The sequence below is a fragment of the Phasianus colchicus genome, chromosome 5, assembly GCF_987193195.1.
Source record: "Phasianus colchicus chromosome 5, bPhaCol1.hap1.1, whole genome shotgun sequence".
Classification (NCBI taxonomy): Eukaryota; Metazoa; Chordata; class Aves; order Galliformes; family Phasianidae; genus Phasianus; species Phasianus colchicus.
In genome coordinates this window covers 8,543,654-8,568,974 of record NC_143440.1, presented here as the reverse complement: position 1 = coordinate 8,568,974, position 25,321 = coordinate 8,543,654, and the positions used below count along the sequence as shown (strand labels likewise).

At 39.7% G+C, this 25,321-nt stretch overlaps 1 protein-coding gene across 3 annotated transcripts; it reads right to left on the bottom strand.

Annotated features, from left to right (window-relative positions):
* Positions 1-193: 193 nt before the first annotated feature.
* On the bottom strand, positions 194-25,237 carry BTBD10 (BTB domain containing 10). Of its 3 annotated transcripts, XM_031614068.2 has the most exons (9): positions 25,084-25,237; positions 18,718-18,876; positions 7,481-7,674; positions 6,357-6,642; positions 4,771-4,873; positions 3,914-4,034; positions 2,672-2,869; positions 1,960-2,070; positions 194-558 (listed from the first exon to the last, which is right to left on the bottom strand). In XM_031614068.2, exons 2-9 carry the CDS (start codon positions 18,816-18,818, stop codon positions 248-250), a joined length of 1,425 nt encoding a protein of 474 aa, XP_031469928.1. In that variant the 5' UTR covers positions 18,819-18,876; positions 25,084-25,237; the 3' UTR covers positions 194-247. The 3 variants fall into 3 exon arrangements, with proteins under 3 accessions (XP_031469928.1, XP_031469929.1, XP_031469930.1); XM_031614069.2 differs by lacking the exon at positions 18,718-18,876; XM_031614070.2 differs by lacking the exons at positions 18,718-18,876; positions 25,084-25,237 and adding an exon at positions 13,213-13,722.
* Positions 25,238-25,321: the final 84 nt, after the last annotated feature.

Genomic DNA, 25,321 nt, shown 5'->3' with positions numbered 1-25,321 from the left:
TCCAGCATACAAATAATCAACATCACAAACCTACCGGTAAACAAATACATGTATGTAACTGTAACCCCAGAATGTTTTATCTGTACCCTTCAAAAACAATCAGAGACTCCCCTTGGTCTTTCCAAAGGTCCATACTGCAATATCCTAAACACCATTACACAATGAAGAAAACTGGAATTGCAGTGTAGTATGAGTTGAGTACAGAGTCACTGTAATGGAGCATGCTTTTGTTTTGTAACAGTCTAGATCAAAGGGGCAGGTTCTGTCCCTCAGTATCCATCTCACTGTTACTGGGGGGAGGATGAATAGGCAGAATATCCAGCTCATCTACTTGGGGGGTAGGATGCATTACCACAAGCTGGTCCTGGGGTATATCTGCTGCCGCTGCTGCTAGGTTTGTAATAGATTTGCTCTTCACACACTGAAAGTCAACATGCCGGCTCTTTCCTTCCTCCTTCTCCCATGACATCCGAATGAACGGCCTCTGGACATAGTTGTAAATCACCTCTGGTCTTCCGCCTGGTCGCTTTTTCACTTTCTCCTTGTATGTAGGGTAACCTAAGAAACATTACAGTACAGCAGAAGTTAACTTTGCTTTCTGGAGAAAGAAAGCCCTGAACAGTACAAGAAACGTGAAGCATAATGAAGATGAGCACTTGTTTACCATCACCAGCCAGAATGGAAACACTCAGCTGTGCTGTTCTTGATATTATATAAGCAAAGGCAGTGCAGAGACAGAGGCTGCACTACCACACAAGCTGTAATAAAAAAGGCTGCAATACTCCTGATGATGCAGATGTTTCCAAGACAACTCTCCAAGCTTTACAGGCAAAGCTAGTTGTTCTTCTGCGAACACTGACCTGGGAAGCATGAAGTGAGACCTCAAAGAGACCTCAAAACTAGAGAGCAGTGTCACTCTGATCTGTGGTTCAAGTTCCAAGCAGAATCCTAGCATTCCAATTCATCTCGCATCCTCCCAGCTCCCCCAGCTAAGAAAATATAGATTTAGACCAATCCTTTCCTCCTCTGATCTAAGCAGCAATTTTCATTACTAGAAAGTTGCATGTAACTACGGCATGTGAGCATTAAGATTGAGTCAAATTGTTGCCCTTTGTCTAAAACAAATGCCAGCAAAAATAATCTGTTATTAGCCAGCATTACAGATGGAAACAGTTCTTGTTTTGTTTAACGGCACGTCAGCAAGGAGGCTCATGCTTTGTTCACTTGAACTTATTTTAAAAGATCACAAGTGTTTGATGCATTTGCTTTTTGTTGGCAAATTACAAATGTAACCATGACAACTTGGTGTGTGAATGCTAGAAATTGGAAAGTGACAAAAGGCTGTATTTTTAAATATTTGGGTCAACAATCAGAAAGAAAATGCAATACCGAGCAGCCCAGTTGTTACATCCATGATAAAAATCTAAGCCAACTAACTGTACTTGTCTTTTGCAATGTCAGAGCTGAGATTTTTACTCAGCCTCCTCAAAGTACAAGATGCTTATTTCAGACTAATATTTCTTTGCACTTCAGTGATGCATTTAATAGCTTTGCATTTCCTAAGAGAAAACATCTAGATGCAACTTAGATTTTTTATTTCAAGCCCAGAAAAAGAAACCAGACCAAGAACAGAACATACAAAAGCTGTAAAAGGACTCTAGTTCTTCAAGTGAAGTACAGCAAGAACAGAGAAGATTCTCATGAAAACTGAAGGGGAACAGCATGAGATGCAGCCCTAAGATGCTATAAACCATGTAAGCTACACTGTAAACATTCTAGCAGCTATGTAAGTCTTGTGGAGCAGCCAAGAGCCTGTAATCAGGTTTCCAGCTGGACCAGTTGTTTATTGACTACCACTCCCCTCAGCCATGTTGTCATCTACTGTCAGTGATGTCATCTACCCTGCAAGGTGAATCAACCCTTATATCTTCAACTGTACAGATAATCATAAAGCCTTACCTTCAATGCCCAATCGGATCTTCTTGAGCCCTCTTTCCTTCAAAACAGACTTGGCCACATCTCTATTTTCAATGTATTTGAAGAATCTATACAACTTCGTGCTGTAAATAACTGAAAGTACATTTTAATGAGGAAAAATTGTATTCAATGATTCAGCTTCTAGTCCTACAAATAAGGTTTCGTTATCTTTTTTCACTGTCCTGCTTTATACAACTCTTTGTTACTTCAAAAGGAGTGGGAAAGACCTAAGAGCTCCTCAAAACACACAAAACAGAAATCAAAAAACTGGCAGAAGGCACTGTGAAACTGATTGGTTGCATCTGGTTATTTTCATTATTTTTCTTATCAGTTTAGTTTTTAATACGTGTAGTGAAAGAACTCACAAGCCACACTAAATACTCTCAATGCATCCTCAAAGAAATTTTTTTCCCCCCCGGTCAGATGTAATTCCTTTACATATTCTAGGGAGTTCAGTCTTCAAAGTAAGAATCCTGAAATGCCTTCGAACAGTAAAAATTAGCTCCTCTTCTTAATCAGACTTGAATGTAACATGCTTGAATGAAGCAAAATAGTAAACAACTGACAAAGCTAAGTTTTTGTGAAGCATCTGGATGTTATAAAGGCTTCACTGAGAGTGCTCACATACACGTAAGTTAGATGAGCACTTTTACTACTACTACGGAGCGGCTAGGTGGAAACAAAATAAACTTACTTTGCGAATACTCCTCTCCCATTTGTGGAGGGTACTCTTCATCCCAGTCAACAACATCATCATCTGTCAGCACAACAATGTGGCACTCCCGCTCACCACTTTGGGCACTGGCAACCATTAAGGGGAGAATCATTTCTTCGAGGTAAAACTCAAACTGTTTGCGAGCACCATCATTTGACAATTCATGCATGAGAGCACCTGGAACATTTTAAAAAAGCATTGATACATTTAAAGTTTGGTTAAGAAATGAGGGCAGGAGCAAGAAACACAGAATTCTGTTCACTTTGCAGTATTTACTGCAGACAGCTGTAAAGACACTTAATTCATTAGAAATACGATCAGAACTTTTTCTGATTTCCACCGTAAACCACACCAGGAGTTCTAACTGATAGCACTGTCCTGCAGACATCCACATTCCACTGGGTAGACAATGGCATGACTTTCAAGTGGACTTCCTTTATGTTTTTACTGCCCTTCAACATGACAAAGTTGCATGCAAGACTCCTCTTGGGTTTCCAAAAACCAGCACTATTTAAGCCTGTTGCTGAAGGAGTAACGCATGCAACCCACTTTTCATAAGCGGTAGTTTAAAACCAAACCCTCTCAAAGCACCAGCTGTGAAATCCTGCTAAGGACAGAGTGCATCCAATGTGACTCAGCAGACAACACGTAGCAAAGCCATGACACTGCTGGTGAAGGCACAGGTGCCCTGTACGTATCTTACAACTGCACAGCCACCACAAGATCACAGCAACCAGAGACATGGGCAGGTCATCTGAACTGTTGGCCGAAGCTTTGGCTGCATTCAGGGAAGACAAGCTGGACATACGCTACACACTCAGAACCACGACGCATCACCAGCAAAACTCTACTGCTTTCATTAGCAGTACAGCTTAGTTTTCATGGGCAGGGAGTTGAATAACTTATATTCCCTCTCTTCTACAAGATACCACTTAATGCTGGTGCATCCCTACCACAGATAAATCAGTACAGTTTAACTATTACACACTTCCAACCAGGGCACTAAAATATTTGAGTACCACATATTTCAATATCTAAAACATGATTTTTCACAAGTTGCATATCCATTTGGAGCCCTTCTTTAAGAAAAAAAAAGGATGGATTTTGTTCATATAGTATCAGACATGTTCCTTATTTCAATAAAGAGAAATCTGCAATTAATCCTTCAGATATTTGCTTAAGTTAGCCTGTACAATTCATTTTAATAAAGTCCATACTTACTGAGATCCCTGCATTTAATAGTACTATACTCAAAAGAGATACAGAGATAGTCACATGCTTCTCTCAATTCAGGAATAGATATCCCATCAGGACAGCGAATCACTCCAGTCTTGTAGTAATCCTGAAATAATACAGTAAAAAAATACAATGTACTTAAACATCTGTTGACAGATACACTTCAGCCTCAAAGTTGAAATTATTTTTCCACAATAAACCCTTCTAAAACATAAATGAGAGCAATATGCATCAAAAAAATTATGAATATTATTATCCTTGAATTCATAAAGTTTCTGAGATAGCTGCTTTCAGAGCAGCAGCTCTAGCGTGGATCATTTTCTAAGCAACAACTACTAATACTGATCATTTTGTTGCATATATACTGCCTTTTATGTATACTTCACTCAGCTTTTGATATTCCACTTCTGCTGACAAAGCAGTTTAACAGTTTTAGTTCTTGTGTAAGAAGATATTTCCTTCTCAGATTGAAGACTGCTTTTCTCCCATTACGTGTAGAAAAGTTAACTTCAAATACTGGTTGGGTTTTCCCTCATTTCAGCACAAGAAGGGCTGAATATATCTAAACTAGGCCAACTAGATGCATAGGAGGTGAACGGATTTGAGGCAGGCAGTATTTTTTCTTTTGTTGGTCTTGTGTGTTCTCCCTGACTGTTACACACACGTCTAGAAAAGCCAGGGAAAGTTCATATCAAGATTCAACTAAAACCTATTCCAATATTTATTCCATCCACTAAGTCAAAATATCTAGTGAAGGTTAAATCAAGAACTTAACATTTCTTAATACTTAGAGCACTTGTCCTAACAATGTTTTTAGTACTTCTTCCTCCATAAAAACTCACCAGAATTGCACGAAACACAGTGGACCCAATTCCTTCTGCCACTTCATACTCTCCTTTTTCATTGGGACGTGTGAAGTTATGTTCTCTTCCTGATCCAAACATCCTGCTCAAAAATAAGAAATTTATTTAGAATTCCCTACTAGGTGTTGGGTTTTTTTGTGAACCTTAAAGGTAAAAACGTCAAAAATGGTACTCAAATGATTTGATGTGCATTTTCTGACCACTTTTAAAGCCAAAACTTATGTATTTAAATAAATGGAAGCCTAACAGCTTAAAGGCTTAAGGCCAAGAAGCCATTCTCTTACATCCTAGTGCATTCTAGTTAAGCAAGACCTATCCAGTGACCCGTGAGCTGACACTGGGGAAAACAGTTTTATAAATAGCTTGCATTTTAGAACAGTATTTCCATATTTTTATTAACCTAATTTTGAATTGACGGAAGATAAAATAGACTTGTGCCTTGAACCAAACCCTGAGGGACAATAACTCAGCAACACACACACCAAAAAAATCCAGTGCATTAGCCAATACCATTTCTTTTGAGACTGACATGAAAAAAGGAGACAGTTTCACCATATAACCTCATTCTGATACATCACCAGTTTGTGACATTTCTGTTTATTTATGTATACCTTTATTGTAAATATACAAACGCCTTACATCAATTCTTTAATTTACTTCAGATTATTTGTACTTATTTTCTTTACCATTTTCACAAAATAGTTTTTCTGGCTCTTCGTAATTCTGCCCTCGACTTCTCACAAAACAGGGAACCAGGGAACTATTTATCCCTCACAGTGCATATTTAAAGTATGAAACTGTTTCATCATCTATGCCTTAGCAAATAGCTTCATATATACATATGTAAATATTATGTGATTAGGGATTGAAAAAGGTCCCATTTTAATAGCAAAACAGTCAATATCCAAGCAATTAAAGCACAGCATTCCTTCCCACCTACTAAGCATGATGAGTATGTTGCTTATTATTGTTTCTGCAGCAAGTATTAAACACAAGTTATGTGGGCTTTCATTCAGCTACTGTCCATTTGCAACATTAGTTCTCTTTGCTGAGAGACTAACATGTTACACTGATAATGCCCATTTGACATTACCCTGTTCTAATGCATTTTAGAAGATAAATCTGAGCTTGAATGCTGTCTGGACAGGTCCATTAAGAAAAAAAACACTATCACCAAAAACATCTACAAGTTTTCTTTCATGCTGTTTTGAAAAACATCATCTATGCTCAGAAGTGCTTTATGAAGCAATTAGGTTAAAAAACAGAAAATAGCATAAAGCAGACTGAATACAGAAGTGATGCCAAGCAAGAAGGAAATTTCATATGAAGTGTTAATGTAGTTGCAAACTGCTGTACTAGATGCCCACTGGCACCTCTGCCAAGTAGAAACTCTTTCATTTAAAGACCTTTACAAATTGATAACATCAAGGGGTAACATCAAGTGTTAGATTAAAAGTAGCAATGAGATCAGCTTTTTAAACAGTTCTTTATCTTCAAAAAAATATTTACCTACAGAATAGAGTAATTCAGTAGGTATGAGACTAAGAAAATAAAAAGATACAAACCTGCCCAACATTGTGTTTGGTTGTGCAGTGAAGATAGAAGGATCAACAACAAATCTGGTGTTGTCCACTATGAGTGTTACCCGTTCAGAAGTTCTTACATTCCGAGCTCCCTCTTTCCCATTTTCATACACAAACACCATTTCTCCACCAGCCTTGCAGCTTCCATCTGAACTTGACTGGCTACTGTTCCTGCTGCTGTTCCCCATGCTAACACTTGAACCATTAGGGGAAGTCTTCTGAGGACGAGGGCTGCTTGGTCGAGATGAACTATGATCCTTTTCTCGATCTTAAGAGAGCAAGAGGTGGAGGGAAAAGAAAAACAACACAAACTTTTAGTTTTACATGAGTTCTTTGCAGTTTATGTGTTTCCAGAAACATAGTATGGAAAACTGATAAACTCATCCAACAAAAGCTATTCTTTAGTTAAAGAAACATTCAAAAGTAACTACCTTCTGTATAAGAACCCAAAGTTTCTACTGTCTGGCCATCATAGAATAGTTTGGGTTGCAAGGAGCCCTTTTAAGTCCTGCTCTCAATCAATTCATCATTCATACTGTACTGACATCAAAGATAGCCCCAACCCAGGTGCACAACCTTTTAATTTGGCCTTGTTGAACTTCAAAGAGGTTCACACCAATGCTACCTTGTCTCCCCAAATTCTTTATTAGAAAAAAAATTAGTATTCCACAGTTGAAAAAGCAGCTCAATATAATACAAGAGCTACACATCACAGGTTGTATTTAGTGTTATGGTACAAAAAAAATCCAAACAAACAAAAAAACAAAACACCCACAAATTTTGTTACATTAAAAAAGTTTTTCCTTTCTACTGTAATGCTAAATACCCAAACTCTGACAAAGGGAAATATTCTCTTCTTAGGAGAATTAGATCATTCTTGCAATTTATATTAAATAAGAATCATAATGTAAGAATATATAAATGTTATCATCGGGGGGGGGGAAGGGAGGTGGGAAAAAAAAAAAAGGTACTTCCAGCCCAGGGCACACACAAGAAATCTGTATGCTGTGGCATCAACAAAATCCTGCTTTCTATCGCATTCCTTTAACAAACTGGCAATTAAACTTAAAAATTTTAATCCTGAAATGCTAAAGATCTGAACACACCAGAATGGTACTGTCTTGTTGGTGAAGTAACATTTCTGATGCATGGAGTGAGCTGAGACTCTGCTCTTTCATGGGATGAGTCACGAGATCTGTCACTTGATCTGCGCCTGTCCCTTGATCTCTCATGTCCACCACTTGCACCATGAAGGCTCATTTTTGTACAGTCTACTCCTTTAGCAATGCGAGATGAGGTGCTGGAAACAGAAGAGAAACGTTCAACATTTCAAAATATCAGAAATGTACATTAAAATTTTCAAAGACATCAAAACATACATGGAGCATAATTAATATTATCCACATCCATTTTCTTTCTTTGCTGTACTCATGTCTACATTCACAAAAGTAATCAATGGTTTGGAACACTAAATTGACAGCACAAATTATCTGGTTATCACTGTATCGTCTACAAAGAGATGCTGCTTGATCAGTTGGAGACTGCCTGGCAAATCACACTCACAGAAATCCCTTCCAGAAGAAGTCAGTCAAGCACAGCTGAGTATTTTATTTTGATTCTTACTGTTAGATTAAGCATTGTAATTGAACAATGAAATCAAAAGGCAGGGCTCTTTTTTATTTTTTTTCCAATAAAACCTGGTTTGGAAAACATTTATCAGAGTACAGGCTTTTAGAATAGACTTAGCTGCTTACTTGTTTCTTTAGGGTTTGCTTGTTTGGTTTTTGCAACTTGCCCTCTACAAAGGAGATCAGCCTTACACAGTTAATGCATCAAAACATACCAGCCATGAGTTTACTTCTGTGCTTCCTTTTTAAAATTGTCAATTACTCTCATAAGGAACAATAGAGTAAGAGACCACAACTGAGACAGCACACTTATGAAGTGTACTATCAAAGCTAAGACTCTTAGCACTGTCAGTAACAAGAATGACATTTGTTCCAAACTAGCAAATTTTAATTAACAGTTTAAGATTTTTTTTTAGGCTGTGGTTATGTTACATTTCCTAAATTAAAGATACTGATTCTATTTTGCAATTAGTTATTAAAGCTATCAACAAAGCCTCTCAGTTTCAAGGTCCAGTACCTTCAGAAATTGCCTAAAAATTAAACAGCAATGTACAAAAGTCATTGCTGAATTTCACTGAAAAGACTTCTGCCTTTCATTTGTACTCTTTAAAATGATTTTATATCAGCAGAGAACAGACATCTGTGTCCTTGCACCCCACCAGAATTCTTAAATTAGTTCCTTTCCTATTTGTCATTTAAGCACAGACATGACAACACTCCTTATTTATAAGAAACAAGCTCAACTGCAGAACTTTCATGAAGCCCCAGGCACGGTGTAACCAAGACAGAAGTGTGGACAGCTACAGGATCTGACAAAGATGGGTCACCATTTCCCACAGAGCCTTGATGCCCCATTTGCTTGCAGCCTGTGAATCACACAGCTTACCAAGAGACCTGAAACATCTCTGCTAGGAACACTGTAGAATTCAAGAACAAGAAGAGGTAAGAATCAGGACCTAGCTAAGAAGGGCACGACAACTTTAAAAAGCACTGACTGTAGAAGCAAGTAGAGCAGAACATCCTCTTAAGTTACTTAAAAGTCATGACCAAACCCCACCCCCCAAGTTTCCCCACAAGACTAGACCAAGAAGTAAGCATCTAACAATATCTAGCAATAACACCTTTCAGCTTCAGGTATCACTGACTGATAAGAAGAGGAACATAAATTAGAACAAAAGACATGATAAATCTTCAGTAGTTTACAGTAGTGCTAAAATTGGCCTCAAAAGGGTATCAGTACAAAACAAAGAAATATGTCCTTCGGCTTTCCCCCATACCATTTGAAGGAAAGAGCTTGTATCCAACAAAGGAGGAGTTTGGTGCAGAGACAATCTACTGCAATACTGTTTCCTGCCAAGCTTGAAATATGCTGCAATAAGACATGCATCTCAAAGTTGTGAAGTCAGCCAAAGGTCTACTGACTGAACGAGGCAAAACAACTGCAAGCCTTGCTCATGGCTGGAAAGGCTCAGAATTATGAGCTAAAAATTAAGATGATTGAAATATGTCCATTAAAATAAGACAGCACTCTCCACGGGGCCTTCAGTGCTATTTTGACTGGGTAAAGATGTATGGCTTTTCAGCACAGCTAATGCATCTCCTTACCTGTTTTGCTCCTCTAATAGAGGAAAGGTAATTCTGCATCATAAAAGCGAAATATGCAAAAGTTCACAAGGGTGAGATGGGAAAATCTCTCTTTCAAAGGCATCAACAATTTAAGAAAACCTTTGCACCTTTTCTTCCCCATATGCCTGTGTATATGAAATACAGCCTTTAAGCAGGTATGAAATGATCGCAAAACATCAGAAATGGTCAATTTGTAGCCTATAGTTAAAATTTAACTCAAAACAGAGGAACCCAGTTTATCCATTATCCAGAATTGATCAGTAACATACAGCTGAACTTCCCAGAAACGGTCACAGCCTTCCTGCCCCTGAAGCGTGATGTGCAGATAGCAACCAACTGCCCCACACAATCATGCATGTAGCAGTCCTGTAACAAAGCACCTCAGCAAATCCTGATAAAGCCACGTGATCACCCTTTGTTAACAAAGCATTTCAATCCTAGCCCTGATAATGCTTTTAGCCACGCTGCAAGAAAAGCAGAGTAGCGCATATACAGCATTTTACGGTATCAGAACATATGACTGCCCATTTCTGAACAAAGTGCTCCAGTTTCCTTAACTAAGGGAAATACAAGAGAAAATGAAACTGAACCTCTGCGAGGATATCTGAACCTATCACACATTTTGGCAGCGCAGGCACAAATTACTCTTTAACAGGAAAGGCAATTAAAAATGTGTTTCTTAATTCAGCAAACTATCTTAAGCCACATTACACTCAAAGCAGTGATTCAGAGTTCACATAGCAGTGGGATGAGCCCTGGTTAATAATCTCTCTCAGGAGAAAAACAGGTGCTACAGCAAGCAACCTTGAGTCATCCAGAACCCCATGAGGGAGGGCTGGAGGTTCAGCCACACACCCACGTTCCCACTGCGGTTGCCTTCCAGTACCTGAAGGGTCCTACAGGAAAGCTGGGGAGGGACTTATAAGGGCATGCAGCAACAGCACATGGGGAAACGGCTTTAAACTGGAAGAGGTTTAAACTAGATATTAGAAATTCTTTACTATGAGGGTGGTGAGACACTGAAACAGGTTGTCCATCGAGGCTGTGGATGTCCCCTGCCCGGAAGCATTCAAAGTCAGGCTGCACAGGCCTGTAAACAACCCAGTCTGGAGGGAGGTGTCCCTGCCTATAGCAGGGGATGGAACTAGATGATCTTAAAGGTCCCTTTCCAACTCAAACCATTCTATGGTTCTATGAGACAGCACCATTTAAACATGAATCTTCCCTCACCTTATTAACAGCCATTTAAGCATCGGTTTTAAAACTCACTGCTGTTGAATCACAAAAGAGAAGAAATTCAGTGTATTTCTTTGGTCTACTGAAGATGTACCTGACAGAAGTCTGCAGTTCTCTTACTCTATAGCATGTACATGGAGATAAACACTACCAGTGAAATACAATGTTGTCCAGATTTAAACTCCTTTGTTTGCTTTGTATATTGCAGAGCAAAAAACAAAGAAAGGGACTTGAAGAGCTGTGTCAGTGTATCAGGTGTTTAATCACCCTGAAAAGGGAGCTACCAACAAAAAGGAAGGACAAACTGGGACATATTTTACTAGTAAGAGGCTGTAGAAGTTGCAAATGTTCAATGAAGTATGAAGACATCAAGACTACTAAATATACTTTTTTCCCCTAATAGAAGATCTTTTTCTTCCTCTCACAACAAAGCCACTAGGACAGTTTCCACTGGGAAATGCAAAAAAAACTCTGCATCACAGCAGCAATGCAAAGCCTGCTAAGAGTTACTTGATTTAATCCATTATCAAGTTAGACCAAAACACGTGCTGTCTCTCCATATCTTTAAAATAATTGTAAGCAGATTTTCAAGCTGCTAATTGAGACTTGCCAGTGCATTTTGCAGATGAAGTCTTAACCTTTGGTAGAAATTGGAGGTAACGAACCTGTCCCCAATAATGCAGACAAACCAAAGGAGTGCTCACGCAGGGAGCTCTCCATTGTGTCACTGCAGCCACTGCCCTGATGAAAGAAGGAAGGACAAAAGCAGAGCAGCCCTACTTGAAAGAACAAACTGTTAGCAAGCACTGTGGTTCATAGAACATTAGGCAGCCCAGATACAACACCAGTACTTCCCAACAGCAGTGAGACACTGATAATTAAAATTGCCAGGAAGCCACTGGTCTTATGCAGCACCTGGCTGTCACACTATATTAATTTGTAATGTCTCAGCCTACAAGAATGAAGAGTGTTCTGGGCAGTGCATTATTTCAAGCCTCCAAGAAAGTCATTATAGTTTCAGATCCCTATTTCTCTAAAAGAAAATACTCGCAATTCCCAACTTTCAATCTATTTCCCAGATGGTTAACATCTGCACACTGCACCTTGGGAGCTGTGGATACAACAGAGGAACAAAAGCAGCATCTAAGCAAAATGTTATCCCTAGATGCTTAATAACAGCACTTAATTTAAAACTAGGCTGGAAAAAAAACATCACATAGGCTACCCTACGCAGCTAGTTCACTGAAGTTTACCAAGAGAAGGTCAATGCTGCCTTGCTTTGTCAGTCACCTTCAAAGAAGGCAGCCCTATGAATGTTGGTGTACTCAGCCTACACAGAATTTCACTATATTGCTTTTCCTGACTCCAAAGGAACACTGGGACAGTAGCACTGCACCCATTCAAGAATGTCTGATAAGTAAATGAGTTTGTTTTCCTATTGAGTCACAGATAAAGACAGCTCTGCCTTTGTAACAGGGAAGAGGCATTTTCTTCAAATGCAGCTATCTAACAAAGAAAACCAAATAAGCTAAAGGCTTTAAGGAAGCCTATTTAAAGGACTGGAGGAAAGTACCATCAATATAACACACCTGTCATACCAGTATGCTTAGTATTTCTGCAGTAAAGGAAGAGCTTTCTTTAAAAAAAAGTGAATGCCCTTCAATTTAATGATGCATCAAAGTCACTGGAGAAAGAAGAGCTTCCATGTCTTTATACATAACAACATACCGCTATGAACATATTACTAATAACTAAAAGAAGTCATTAAACTGAATTAATTTCACTGCCAAAACAATTAGCATGTATTCCAATAGAAAAAGTGTGCGTGCATCCTACTGAACACTGACAACAAACACATATTTGTAAAACAGGCTCTTGTCTACAGAATTATGGTGGTAAACTAATACAAAAGCCAAAGAAAACAGCCATGAAAAAGCTATAAATCTAAATGTAGAGGATGCAGCAGTGGATTATTTGTTAAGATCTTACCCCTATTTCTCAGCCTTTATCTTCTAGACCTATATGAACTAACTCCTCTTAACATAAGAACTTAGATCCAGTCCATTCCTAGGATGATTCACATAATCAACACTTGTAGAACGCAGATAAAGAGCTTTCTATATACAATAAGTACTAGCAATACTTCTGCAAGGCATTAGAGAAATCAAATCCGTTCTGTTCCTATCACTAGGACTTACACAATGCTTATGCCCCCCCTTCCTCCCCCTAAGCCTGTTCTTTGTCAGCAGACATGTAAATTGACCAGTACACAAAGGACAGCACTCTCCCCTTTACTCATTCTGCTCCTGAGCATTACCCACAGATTATTCCTTTTAACACATACACACCTTCCTCTTGTATCTATCAGGGAGGAAACACAAAAGCACGGAAATAATTTGGGAATCAGAGCACAAAGGAATTCTGTTCCTCCCAAGAATACAGCCTTGAAAGCCAGATCAGCATCCTTTGGCATTACTTGTCAAGTTCAGCATATTTGGTATTTCCATCCTCTCTTCAGCAGTCCAGTGCAGCACGAGCGAGCCGTACTTTTTCCTCCATCATCTTCCCCTCAAGGATAAGAGATCGTAGCTCCACAGTCCATTCAGAGACGCACCCCCCTCTAGCTATTAATTCAGCTCAATTCCTCGCAGCCACTGACTCAGCCATGCGTAGTGCGATCCTGACGTCTGACCTCGCCGCCTCCTGCCAGCCCAACTCATACTCTCCATCCCGCATCCCCGGGCGGCCATTGGGCGATGTGAGTGACAGGCAGCGTGAGGAGCGCACGAGCGCAGAGCTGCTCGCTGCCGTGCCAAGCACCATCTGCGAAGCTATTTTTGGTCCTGCCAAGTCGTCGGCTTTCAGCACACAAACACACATCTCCAAAGGTTATTGCTAACTTTCACTCGTCACACAGCTCGTTTGTGCTCATCATCGTCCGCAGTGCACAAATACATGCAGTTTCAAGGGCACTTGATGTCTTCCTGTCAAGTCTGCCTGGTTTAATGTTTGAATTGAATTCACCTTTCACTGAGCTCACGAGCAGGTATGGCAATAACCTCCTGAGAACAAGGAGGCACAATCCCTATGTTTTAAACTGTAAACATCCCTTTTCCAGCAAGTTCATTGTAGGAAATATCTGCTATGCTTTTCAGCAAAAGACCACTGCTAGAAAAAGGAAGTCAGTAAGAAGAAACACAAGATCCGTGATTAGAAAAGCAGGGCAGCAGCACTCTCAGCAGAGGAGACCATTCTCACGAGGCAGGAAAAAAATCCTGTGTGCACCATTTCAGTCCCCTGAGCCAGTGAATCTTCTGTTCTTAGCATTTCCTGAGGGTTCATGCAATGACCTTCCAGAAGCAGAAGAGCCATCACAGTCTAAGTCATTCCTTCACATCAAAATAGCTCACGGAAGACATGGCTGTAAGTAGCCATATAGAAAGCATAACGGGAAAGTCTCAGGCATTTTTCCTCCCTCCTGCAATAGAGTCAACAAGCAGCAAGTAAAAGTGCAAATGTGCATTGGTTCTTTCAGCACTGGTTCTCTATATGTGGTCTTTCCATCAAAGATGAACTAGCATGTTTTCTTCTTTATTCCAGCTCAGCTAGAAAGAACGTGCCATGGATACACTAGTTCTGATTCTCCCCTAAAGCTGCTCAGCAGGCCAGGACACACAACCATCAAGAACCTGCAAAAGTAAGGTCTGGCAGCCACACGTAATGGGGCTAGGCACAAGAAGAAAGCCCTTGGGCAGAATTCTCTACTCCAACTGGAGAGCGCTATAGGACCTTCCCTCTGTTCCACACAGCAGTTCTGGAAAAGATATTTCCAGCTCCAAAATTCTTAAATATTCTTCAGCAAGCCCTATCAACTGCCAACAATGTATTTCTCAGTAATTCCATTCTATTTCATGAAGGAAACAACATTTAAAAATCCGACGTGTTCATTTGCCAAAGGGACTTTTCAAGCAGCAAGGAATTAATCTTCACGTATGTAAAGCCACACTTCATGACTTCTGTCAAACTACTCAAATACACCACGTACAAGAAAACAGGTTGCCTTTATTCACATGCCAGCAATTCCTCCTCCATTTTCAAAAAAGGGTTTTTTTCTTTTAAATATCCAAGTTAAAGAAACTAAGAAGCATAGTATTCTTCATTGGGAGTGGGAAGTATGTCCATCTATTAAAAGTTACCTTCAGAAGTTCAAAGGAATCACATTCAAACACTTACTGAACCTGTGTGAAGCCTGCAGCATCCTACAAAATGTTCAGCAGCAGAAATCATATTTATAAGAACAGAAAAAGAATAATCTGTCCCACAGCAGAAAACCTTATATATTCTGATACCATTGCAGGGATGACAAAAAGAAACTCCTGAGGATGCATCATGTACTTAGAAAATGCTGAGGCAAGTTGCACGTTCATTCAGAACTCATGACTACATCCTTTTCTAGCATGCTTAAATAAAATCAGCCACAAGAATTTTCAGCCTTCAGCATTTGCACAGTAACTTATTTCTGGAAAATTTTTCAAAGAAGTTCAATATTTTTTAAGACTCCAAAGGTTCAAGTGTCATGAAAAAGTCACGGCACAGCCACGTTTTGGTCATTCATGCAGTAGAGCAGACAGGATTTCAAATCTAAGAGTACTTAAACAGAGTGACCAAATATGGAAATACCATTTGGTACTGACTAGAGGAGCAGCAAAGATATTCAGGAAAAATCTTAAGAAGGAAGAAAGTTTCAGACAGATTTCCCACCACTACTCTACATGAAGTACTTAGCGCAACAGAATTAAAATGAAAGTCTTCCAACAGCTACTAAAGCCTTTTGGAAGCTAAAAACTAACACGAGAACTTAATAACCAATGAAAAAAATTAATGGAAAATACAAACCAGCAATACCTATCAATGAAAATATTAATGACTCCTTACTTGAACATTAATTGCTGTTCAGTCAACATTTGATCCCTGGAAGTTTTCTTCCATTTTACTTAGGTACTGGAATAAACACCAGGTTTTCTTAATAGCTTGGACAAGCAAGACAGATTGTATCATTAGCTACACTCAGTTTTAACACCATAATTTCATCTCCCCAGGATCCTTCAATTTTTCTAGGGATCACTTGCATTGTTCTTGTTTTCCGATACATTGCCCACCTCAATACAAGTAAGAAAAAGGAGAGAACATCACAACTTGCCAGAGGTTTCAAAAATTCCATCTGATTCTCAATCTAGAAAAAGACACATGAAGCTGTGCAACTGTTAAATATGAGCACCTCTGAGTGCACAAGTCCTCTGCATCAAACAGATGGCACCATGAAGGAAGTAGGGCTCCACAACTCTCCTTGCTGCTACACAAACTAAGCCTTACACACAGGAGGATGGCTCACACTCCTGGATTGTTTTCAACAAGTCCAGACAATTATTTAAGCTATTCTAAGAATGTCAAGGCTGGTGGATTAAACACCACAGAACATCAAGAAGTGTCAAACTAAACATCTATCTTAAATATTATTCCCTCATTGAGATTCATTATAAAGTTCTTATTTCATTATTACAGTTATAAAATCTGGAGTATTTTTTTCTGATGACAATAAGGTATGTTTTGAAAGTGCAAAGCAAATAAGACTGCAGTAGTCAAACCTTTTAATGAAGCCATTTTCTTCCAGTTCCACCCTTAAGATTTGTCTTTTTCTCACGTTGCATTTTTCAGACTTATTTCTCTCGAGAAAAAAAGTGTCCATTACATCAGAAACTATAATAACATTTCTACTTTCAGCCACACAAAACCAGATTTAGTTTAGGCTTTTAAATAAATACACTATTTTCCAATAACTTGATTCAATGAAGTAATCAAGGATCTCAAAGGAACAAGGTAACAGAATATTTCTCCTTACTTTATACCTTATTCTGTTATAACCTCAGTCTATTACTTGGTTCCTTATTAACAAAGAGTATACATTATTCAGATAAAAAAATATTACTTTAAACACTATCCCCCTACCCCACGTACTAAAAGCTTCCATAAAATGCTGGCTGTTCAGCATTCTGCTCAGAACACCTACTATGTTTCACCAGAATCACATCTAACTCTGCAGCAGTTATTTCAGAGGCATGCCTTTTGAGGGGAGAACCTTGAATTCAGACTAAATTAAGTGATCCAAGTCTTCCTCAAAGTACAGGCCATAGACTTCCTCAAATAAACTCCACATTAACTCTTTTGATCATGTGATGTTACTATGGATTTACACCTATTTAACTGCCCATCAAGAAAGCTCCTTACAATTAAATTCTGCCCATTCCTTGCAATACCAAGACCGACAATGACACAGTTTACCCAGTCTACAAATATGTCTTTTCATGTGTCTTTTTCTGTGTTTTTTGTTCCTAAATGTTTAACTTTGCATTTAGTAATATTAAGAATGCATGGTTGTCTGCTCCCAATTTATCAGACTGCTCAGATCACATGCTGTTAACAAGTCCTTTTCATTATTTACTACCCCCTCCATCATTAGCCATCTGCACCAATGTCAGTTTTAGGTTGCATTGCGTATCACCATCATGGGAGGCAGTGTGGGACCACAGATGAGCACCACAAACTAGACTCAGCAATGAATCATCCATTTGCAATTACACTGTGACACTGATAGTGAACAGCCCTCAATTCACATACAATGCCCTCTAATAACTATACTGTTCATTTACCAATACTGCACCACATTCTGACCCTAAATAAGAAGCACAGATCGAATGCTTACCAGACACTAACCTTAATAAAAATAGCAGCTGTACAAAACTGCATTTCATAGGCCCACACTGACCAGCAAGAGTTCTGCATTAACCATTCCATTCTTCACTGTAAAGTAACATCTCAAACAAGCCTATAATTGCACGGGTCTCCCTAGGAGCTTTTTAATTACCAAAGCGTTCTTTTTTCTTGCCCTCTCAGATGTCTCAATTATCCAACATTTAATGACAGGACAATAACCAACAATATTAATTGCTCACAGAATGCTTCAGGCAACACAGCAGTACAGTTTATCTGAATTTATATAATAAGAACATGAATTATGTTGCTGTTATTGAATGTTCTCCTTAGCTCTTTTCCTAAAATCCTTAAAGTGGGAAAGCTTAAAAAAAATCAGCAGTTTTAGCTAGATAACAGATGTTTTCAGATATATTTAGCACTTCTAAAAGGCAAAAGTACTTCAGAAGATGCACTTTTTTTTTTTAAATGCCTATATGTATTTTCAGCACTGTGTTTCTTCACATATATTTGCTGGGTACCTAATAGCTTGGCTTAGATCATTTTTGGAATGCTTGATGCTAGAAAAACACTAATTAACTTCATTATGTCTTCAAAAAGCACTTAGGAAACATTCTTGCAGTGGGGGAAGCAGAGGCAAGCAAGATCTGACAAACAGCTTTACAAAGAGAATGCTACAACATGTGACACTTGCATGCAAGCAAATATTAATCATCACCATGACGGAGTTGCAAGTATTTTAAGTATGCTGCTTAACAGAGTGCCCATCTAAAAAGCAATGAACAGGAAGTAAATCCCAGAAAGCATCCCATATATTTGGCCACTCAACCAGTATCCTGATATACACAAAAGGCATTCAGTTTAATGAAACAAAGATCCCATAAACCACAAAGCAAATGCAAACACAGACAGGGAAGCTGGCAAATCAGTTACATTGGGAAGCATCTTTTAAAATAGTTAAGTAGCATTTCTTTAGAAAAGAACCATGAAATTTATGACAGGACTTGCCACAACCAGATACAGCAGCCTTTAGAACAGGCTTCCAATGCAGTTTTGAGATGCAAGAGATTGTATGCAGCACCTACCTTGAATGTTTACAAAGCTTACGAGGTCTATTATGCAATTTCCGATCCCAATTCTCTGGATCACTGGAGTTACTGTCATAAGGATGAGGCCGTCCTGCCATTCCACTGCAAGTTTCCTCACACAACCGCTCTCAAAAGCACACATGCAGCACTCACAACCTACATTAAGAGAGCAGTGTTTACCTTTTAAAAAATGCCACATAGGAAAATAAAAGAAGACAATGCACATTTTAGTGTTGTTAGTTTTCATTTTTAAAAATAAAAACCACAGAACGTAGGATATTCTCAAGCATGACTTCAACATTACACAGCAATAATCTACACATTTTGCTGATACCTGCACTAAAAAAAAATTTTGCTGTAAGTAATACAGTTCTTAAGTTTTGGAAGACAGCTTCAATTTTGCCACAGTTAATTCCACTGGGCCCAAACAGAAAAGTCAATGTCTATTAAACATGAGGCAAACATATCATAGCTTTCTTCCAAATGGATGAAGTTAATTCCAAAGATCCCAACATTGAAAGGAGATCAACAGTTTTACAATTTGAGTGGTTGCCCAAAAAGAGAACATTATTATTATTAACAGTTTTATCTGATCCTATACTCCAAAAGGAGATTAACATCAATTCTTAGAAATGTTCAATCCTGTCCAGTTTCACTGAACTTTTCAGAAAAGAAAGCATTTTGTGGCAAAGTAGAAATCACTATAACCCTACCTTTGCTTTGACTGAGATCCAAGATTGTTTAATACCCATTAAACTTCACTCATAGACAAATTAACTTCATTAACTGTCAATCAAGACAGCCGATCCTAAATAACTAGAAGTGGCACTTTTGTCAAGACAGTTGTGTATAGTAATCTGCTTACAAAAGTGGTGAAGCAGCTAGAAGTAAACAGCTGATGGTTCTAAAGCATCTGGAAAAATCCAGGAACAGATAGATACAATTGCCACATTTCTCTGAAGTCTTAGGTGAAATATTTTAGAAACATAACATTCTCCCACCCCCATATTTAGTATATTTCCATTACACTCTATGCAACTCAATCCTTTTTGGAAGCAAGTCCCAAAGGAACTGGGGCTTTTCCTGTAAAACACTGTAGCTTCTCAGATAAAGACATTTTAGTCATGAAAAAAGGAAAGCTCTCAGTTATATTTAGACCCCATTCCTTTTTTTTTTTTTTTTTTTAATTACAGGAGAATAGCAGAAAACAAGTTTCTTAAAAATATTAGTTGCATATTAGGGTTTTTTTCCTCAAATTTAGCCCTACCAAAGAAAATAGATTTTATACTATTGCCCAGGGTGAAATACTTTTTCACTGCTAAAATAAGTAAACAGGTTATCCATAGTATGCCCTGAATGTACAGTAAATCCCTTATGTTCTCCTATGAGCAAAATTTAGATACTTGCTTAAGCTTTTGACTTCAGCTCCATTGACTTGCAAAGCACCAGGCAGCTGCTTAAAGACTTACAGTGTTAAAGCTGCAGCATTTTACAATCTCCAACACAAGGCTGTTTCTTTTCCTGTTACAGTTTCTATAATCCAATACACTTTGATCAGAAAACTAAGAAGATGACATGTCCATATGAAGTCAGGAAAGGAAAAAAAAAAAAAGCATTTCATTAAGAATTACAGCAGGCACTCAACTTTCTCATGCAGAAAGTCCCAACAAGCATTAACTCCGTATTATCTGGAATTTCAGGTTACCAAAGCTCTACCATAGCACAGTCACTGTGTGATGACATAACATTAATGTAGATGGTTATTGCAATTGCACTCATTTATCAAGCTTGCTTAGATGTTTAAAGAAGTCTATAGCCTACTTCAAAGTGGAAGGAGCATTATTAAGGAGCTAAGGGAAAGGAAGCTTGGTTTACCAAACCAGTATTGAGTTCCCTCAGCAGCCATCTCTCAGAGTTCAGGTGCAGCAGGTACCATTCTCAAGTGCAAGTAACACAAAAGTAAAGACACATTTTATCTTGAATTGAAACAAATTGTGCTCATTAGACTGAATGACTCCAGCAAGATGCTTTTGTCTTCCCCCTCTAAAGTGCTACTCCTGGGAACAAGGAAGCTTAGAACAACAGGCAAAGAGCATTCCCCAAAGGGAACCACCCAATTACCCGCCCACAGTTGCACTGTCTGCCTGGCAAGACGACAACACCCAGGTGCCAAGGATGGCAGAAATCTGCCCAGGCTCCCCCACTGCCAAGCACCCTGAGACAGGCTCACCAGAACCTTGCTTATATGCTTCTATCTCATCTACGGTCTCACAAACACGTGGACCACACCTTTTCTGGGGCAGTGAATTTGTCCTCCAGCATCAAGGTCTCATTCATTTTAACGAAGTAAGAACCAGCCTGTGAATTAAGCTTTGGCATTAGAAAGATAAGTAAATAAACAGGCTGTTATTAAGAGAACTGCAGCTGCAAGGACACGCTAAAGCCACTTGAAGTTCTTTCATGCTGGCTGCCTTCTCCACATCTTTCATGTAAAGAAAGTGACAAGAGTCAACATGAGGGCATAGCTTCACATGCATACGGATAAAAAGGATGCTTTAAGTAGGATCAGTTCTTCAACCTTCTCTGCTATGCACTTAAACCACTACAAACAAAAGATGATGACACAGACAGAAAGGACCAAACTGCACTGCCCCTCCTGAACAACTCTATTTTCCTTTTCCTGCTTTATGTGAAAAACCACTGCAAACAGGCAACCACCTTTGCTGCACTCCCTACTCAACGGGAGCTACAAATAATACTTCTCTAAGAAATATTCTGCTATAATGCAGCCAATTTTTTTCTTGATTGTTATTGATGGCACTTTTGAGCTGATCATAAACAAATGTGTTTATCAATTTTATTTCAAATTTTGCAAGTCCACGAAGCCACAAATAAGGGCAAAGCATAAAGTTACTAAGCTAGTTCACAAAACCAATATAGCATTTTCTAATTGAAAATTCACTTCAATTCTGCAAATTCAGAAAAGAAAATGCTTCAACTGTGGTTCAAATGATTTTTTTGGAGGGAAGGGGGATAGTTTCACATTGGCAGCAATATATGTAGTGTACACTAAAGCAAATGCTTTTTTCAGAACATTCAGATCTCAGCTGCAATACAAGAAGTGCTGGAGGACATTGCCCCGAATACCACCCAGTGCCTTTCATGAAATCAAGCAACTTCACCTGAAACATCGCTGATGATGAAAAGGCACCAGGAACATAGTAAAAGGCAAAGGAAAATCAGATCCAAAAACCCTGAATAGATCACAAAACACTGTCATATTGGCTAGACTGTCACCATTCTAATAAGCAGTTCTCTAGGTGCAAATAAGGACTTCTTAACCAATGCTAGAAAATTAGCACAGGGAGAAATGCTGAAAAACAGTACTTCTAAAAGCCAGAAAGCAGACTCTGATTTACAAAGCTTTCAGCACAGGTTTAGAATTGCTACCATCAACTTGAAGCTAGAGTCATCACTAATTTAAGAAACTCAGAGGCTACAAAGACAGTAAAATTTCAAAGACAGCCACATTACATTTACCAAGGATACTTGAAAGGTCGCAAAACTCTAGAGTCTAACTAAAGAGGATGATTAACATAGCCCTAAAGTTTTGAAGCAGAAGCCCAAGAAGCCAGCTTCTGTCCCAAAAGTGTAACAAAGAATTGACTGTTCCATCTGGCAATACAGAATACAACATTAAAATAACTAACACAAAACCTCAGAAGACTCACAGCTATTCAGACGTAAACATAAGTCAGAAGGTTTTTATCAAGTGGGACAGGTTTCAGCAGCTCATCAGCTGTAGCCAGGCCTCCCCAGCTAACTAATCTGTAAGGCTGAATGAGATTAATCAGAAGAATCCAGGAGGTAAGTCGCCAAACCTGGCATCAGTTGTGAGAGAATCTCAAAACTTGATTCTTCAGACTTTCAGTATGAAGTGGTGGTGCAGTTCACCTCCTCTAGTCAAAGTACCAACTAAAACAAGCTAACAAGTAAGATTTACTGGAAATGCCAGCGCAGTGATATTACACCCTTCCTCAGAAATGCAGTTCAAAGCACACTTGCAAGCACCATCTGTCATGGAAATCCATACCTGCCCAGTCAGTTTCTTGCAAACCAATGCAGACAGCAGACACAACTAGACACATACAATGGTTTTATAAACCCTCCTCTCAGAAATGAGAAACTTACAAGCTCAGAAACTTCCTCTGCAGTACAGCACTGACATTCAACCAGTAGATCAAGCTTCTTTTAATGAGTAAGAGCAAACAAAAAACCCAAATCAATAAAAAGTCACATGAAGATGATACTTCCATTTCTATAGCACCATGAGTAACAGATACTCAGTGACTGTCATGCAGGCTTTAACTTTATAGCCTTCAGGAATTATAAAATACACCTATCTGATACCATAAGTCTACAAAGCACAAGGCAGGCAATTTTTTCCCCATCTGTATTCAGATTCAGTGAGTAAAGTCAGCCTAGTTTGTTTGTTATATATATACGTATATATATATGTACACGCACATATATAAAATATTATATATATAATGCTGAGAGGATCAAGCAACTTTTACACAAAAAAGCACCCCAGCCAGCACTGCAGGACCAGAAGCAGCAGAGCCTAACTTTGTGTGCCTGCAATCCTCCCCTCCCCTTGGCCCAACAACATAAAAAGCTACATACACTTATTGATAAGGAACAATACTAGGCCAAGATTTAAGCAGTGCAAGTAATGAAAGCTGAATTGAAAAATGTTGGCTCATAATGAAAATTTAATGTTTCTGTACACATACAGGAGGCCCTGTTCTCAAGCATGCAATCAAAGAAAGCATGCAAATTAAAACCAGGTGACAGAAAAACCAACAGTGATGACATCTGTGACTAACATAATCAGCAGTGTCAGCCACACACGAACCATTTAACCATTTTCAAATACTAGTGTGCCTAAAAAGGAAAAGGGAGCTTCAGTGGGTGATAGAGCTGCTTTGGACTGCTGTCTTCCTGGCACTAAAACTGGGTAAAGGAACAAGTGCTGCATGTTGAAATATTTGTCAGAAGAACAGTCTCAAACAGCATGGTAGGTAGATGCCAGTGATGATCACAAACAGGACATCATAAAATACGATGAGTTTTCAAGACAGAAACAGGACAAAGCTAGATGTAATTTTAGAAGACTTGGAAGATTCATGTATCTGAACAGGAAAAAAAAATCTGTGATATTTTACAAGAAAGACACCTAGCTAAAGACAAATCCATAACTGTCGACTGGCAGAACAAATACAGTGGAACAATTTTCCTTAATTAAAGAAAAATAGTCAAAACCCACCCAGCTTGATTTGGCTGTGTTTGTTTTCAAGCTATATGAATGAGTTCAAGTTAACCTCCACAAGATGATGCAGGGACATATTTTCAGTTCAGAGAAGAAGAAAACGAGAATGAAACATCAGGGTAAGGACTGTGACTAATGTGTAGATGGTAATTTGAATTGCATTTCTGGGCCATCTAATTCAACAGCAGATTGAAGAGAGAAAAGGGGGGTACTCTAGGGAAAGGCTGAAGCTACTTAAATAAGCTACTAAAGATGATTCACAAAGAAAGAGGTGAACAAAAAATGAGAACAAAAGGCGACAGTCAAGAGGTTACTGAGATACACATAGCATGTCGTTGGACATCTGAAAGCCAGCCAACAGGTAGGGACACCAACCAAGAGCAACGCTCATCCATGGCTGCAGGCTGCAGGCAGGCAGCTAGAGGGAAAGGCCTGAGATGGAGCCGGATCCAGATTCTGAAAGATAAAAGCTCTGGAGTGACATGTGCGATGAGATCAGAGAGAGAAAAGAACGCGATGTAGAAGCAAGAGTGAGGAACAAAAGCGACTGCAAGGGAAAAACATGCAGCGATGGGTAACTGTGACACACTGCTGTGCAATGACGGCTCGATCGCAAACGAGAAATCTTTCCGTAAACAAAACACGGTTACACGGGGAAGAAAGTTCCCAAAAGGTATTTACCTCACAAACCCGTTCGAACGGGGAGGGCTTTGCTCAGAGGTAAAGACAGCTGCCCGGCAGCCCCATGCGGCGCTCCGTATGGGCGCAGCCCTCACAGCAGCTGCGGGTTTTACCGGTAACACGAGCGAAGCGGGGCGCGGACCAGAACCGTTCCCGCGCTCCGCCCTGACGGAGCTGCCGCGCTCCCAGCGTCCCTACGGACCCACGTACCGCTCCGGTCCCAGCCCGGCCGCGGGCACGGCGACGCGCGCCGCCACCGCCCGCGCCCTCCTACCGCAAGGAGAGAGCCGACAGCCCCGCACGCAGCCCTCTCCCGGGGCCGGCTGTCGCGCGGTCCTGTCGCCACTCACCCGTACGGCGCTGCGACTCGGCCTCCGCACGGCGCCACTGCCGCCGGCCGCTCAGCTCGGCTCCGGCAACCACTCGCGAGAGCCGCAGCAACGCGCAGAGGAAGAGACGAGGGCGCTCGGATCTCACGAGACTTGAAAAGGAGAGGGCGGGGCGAGGCGCGCGGCGACGCCGTTGCTAGGGGCGGGCTGCGGCGCGAGCCGGCCGTTGCTATGGTGTCGCCGGCCGGGGCCGCATGAG

What these genes read in the sequence shown, in the direction of transcription:
- BTBD10 (XM_031614070.2), bottom strand. Translation starts at nt 13,337, where the DNA reads ATGCCAAAGGATGCTGATCTGGCTTTCAAGGCTGTATTCTTGGGAGGA. An exon ending in CTGATAGATACAAGAGGAAG is followed by an intron (nt 7,675 to 13,212) that starts GTGTGTATGTGT and finishes TTCTGTTTCCAG; the next exon opens with CACCTCATCTCGCATTGCTA. An exon ending in TATTAAATGCAGGGATCTCA is followed by an intron (nt 2,870 to 3,913) that starts GTAAGTATGGAC and finishes AAAATGTTCCAG; the next exon opens with GTGCTCTCATGCATGAATTG.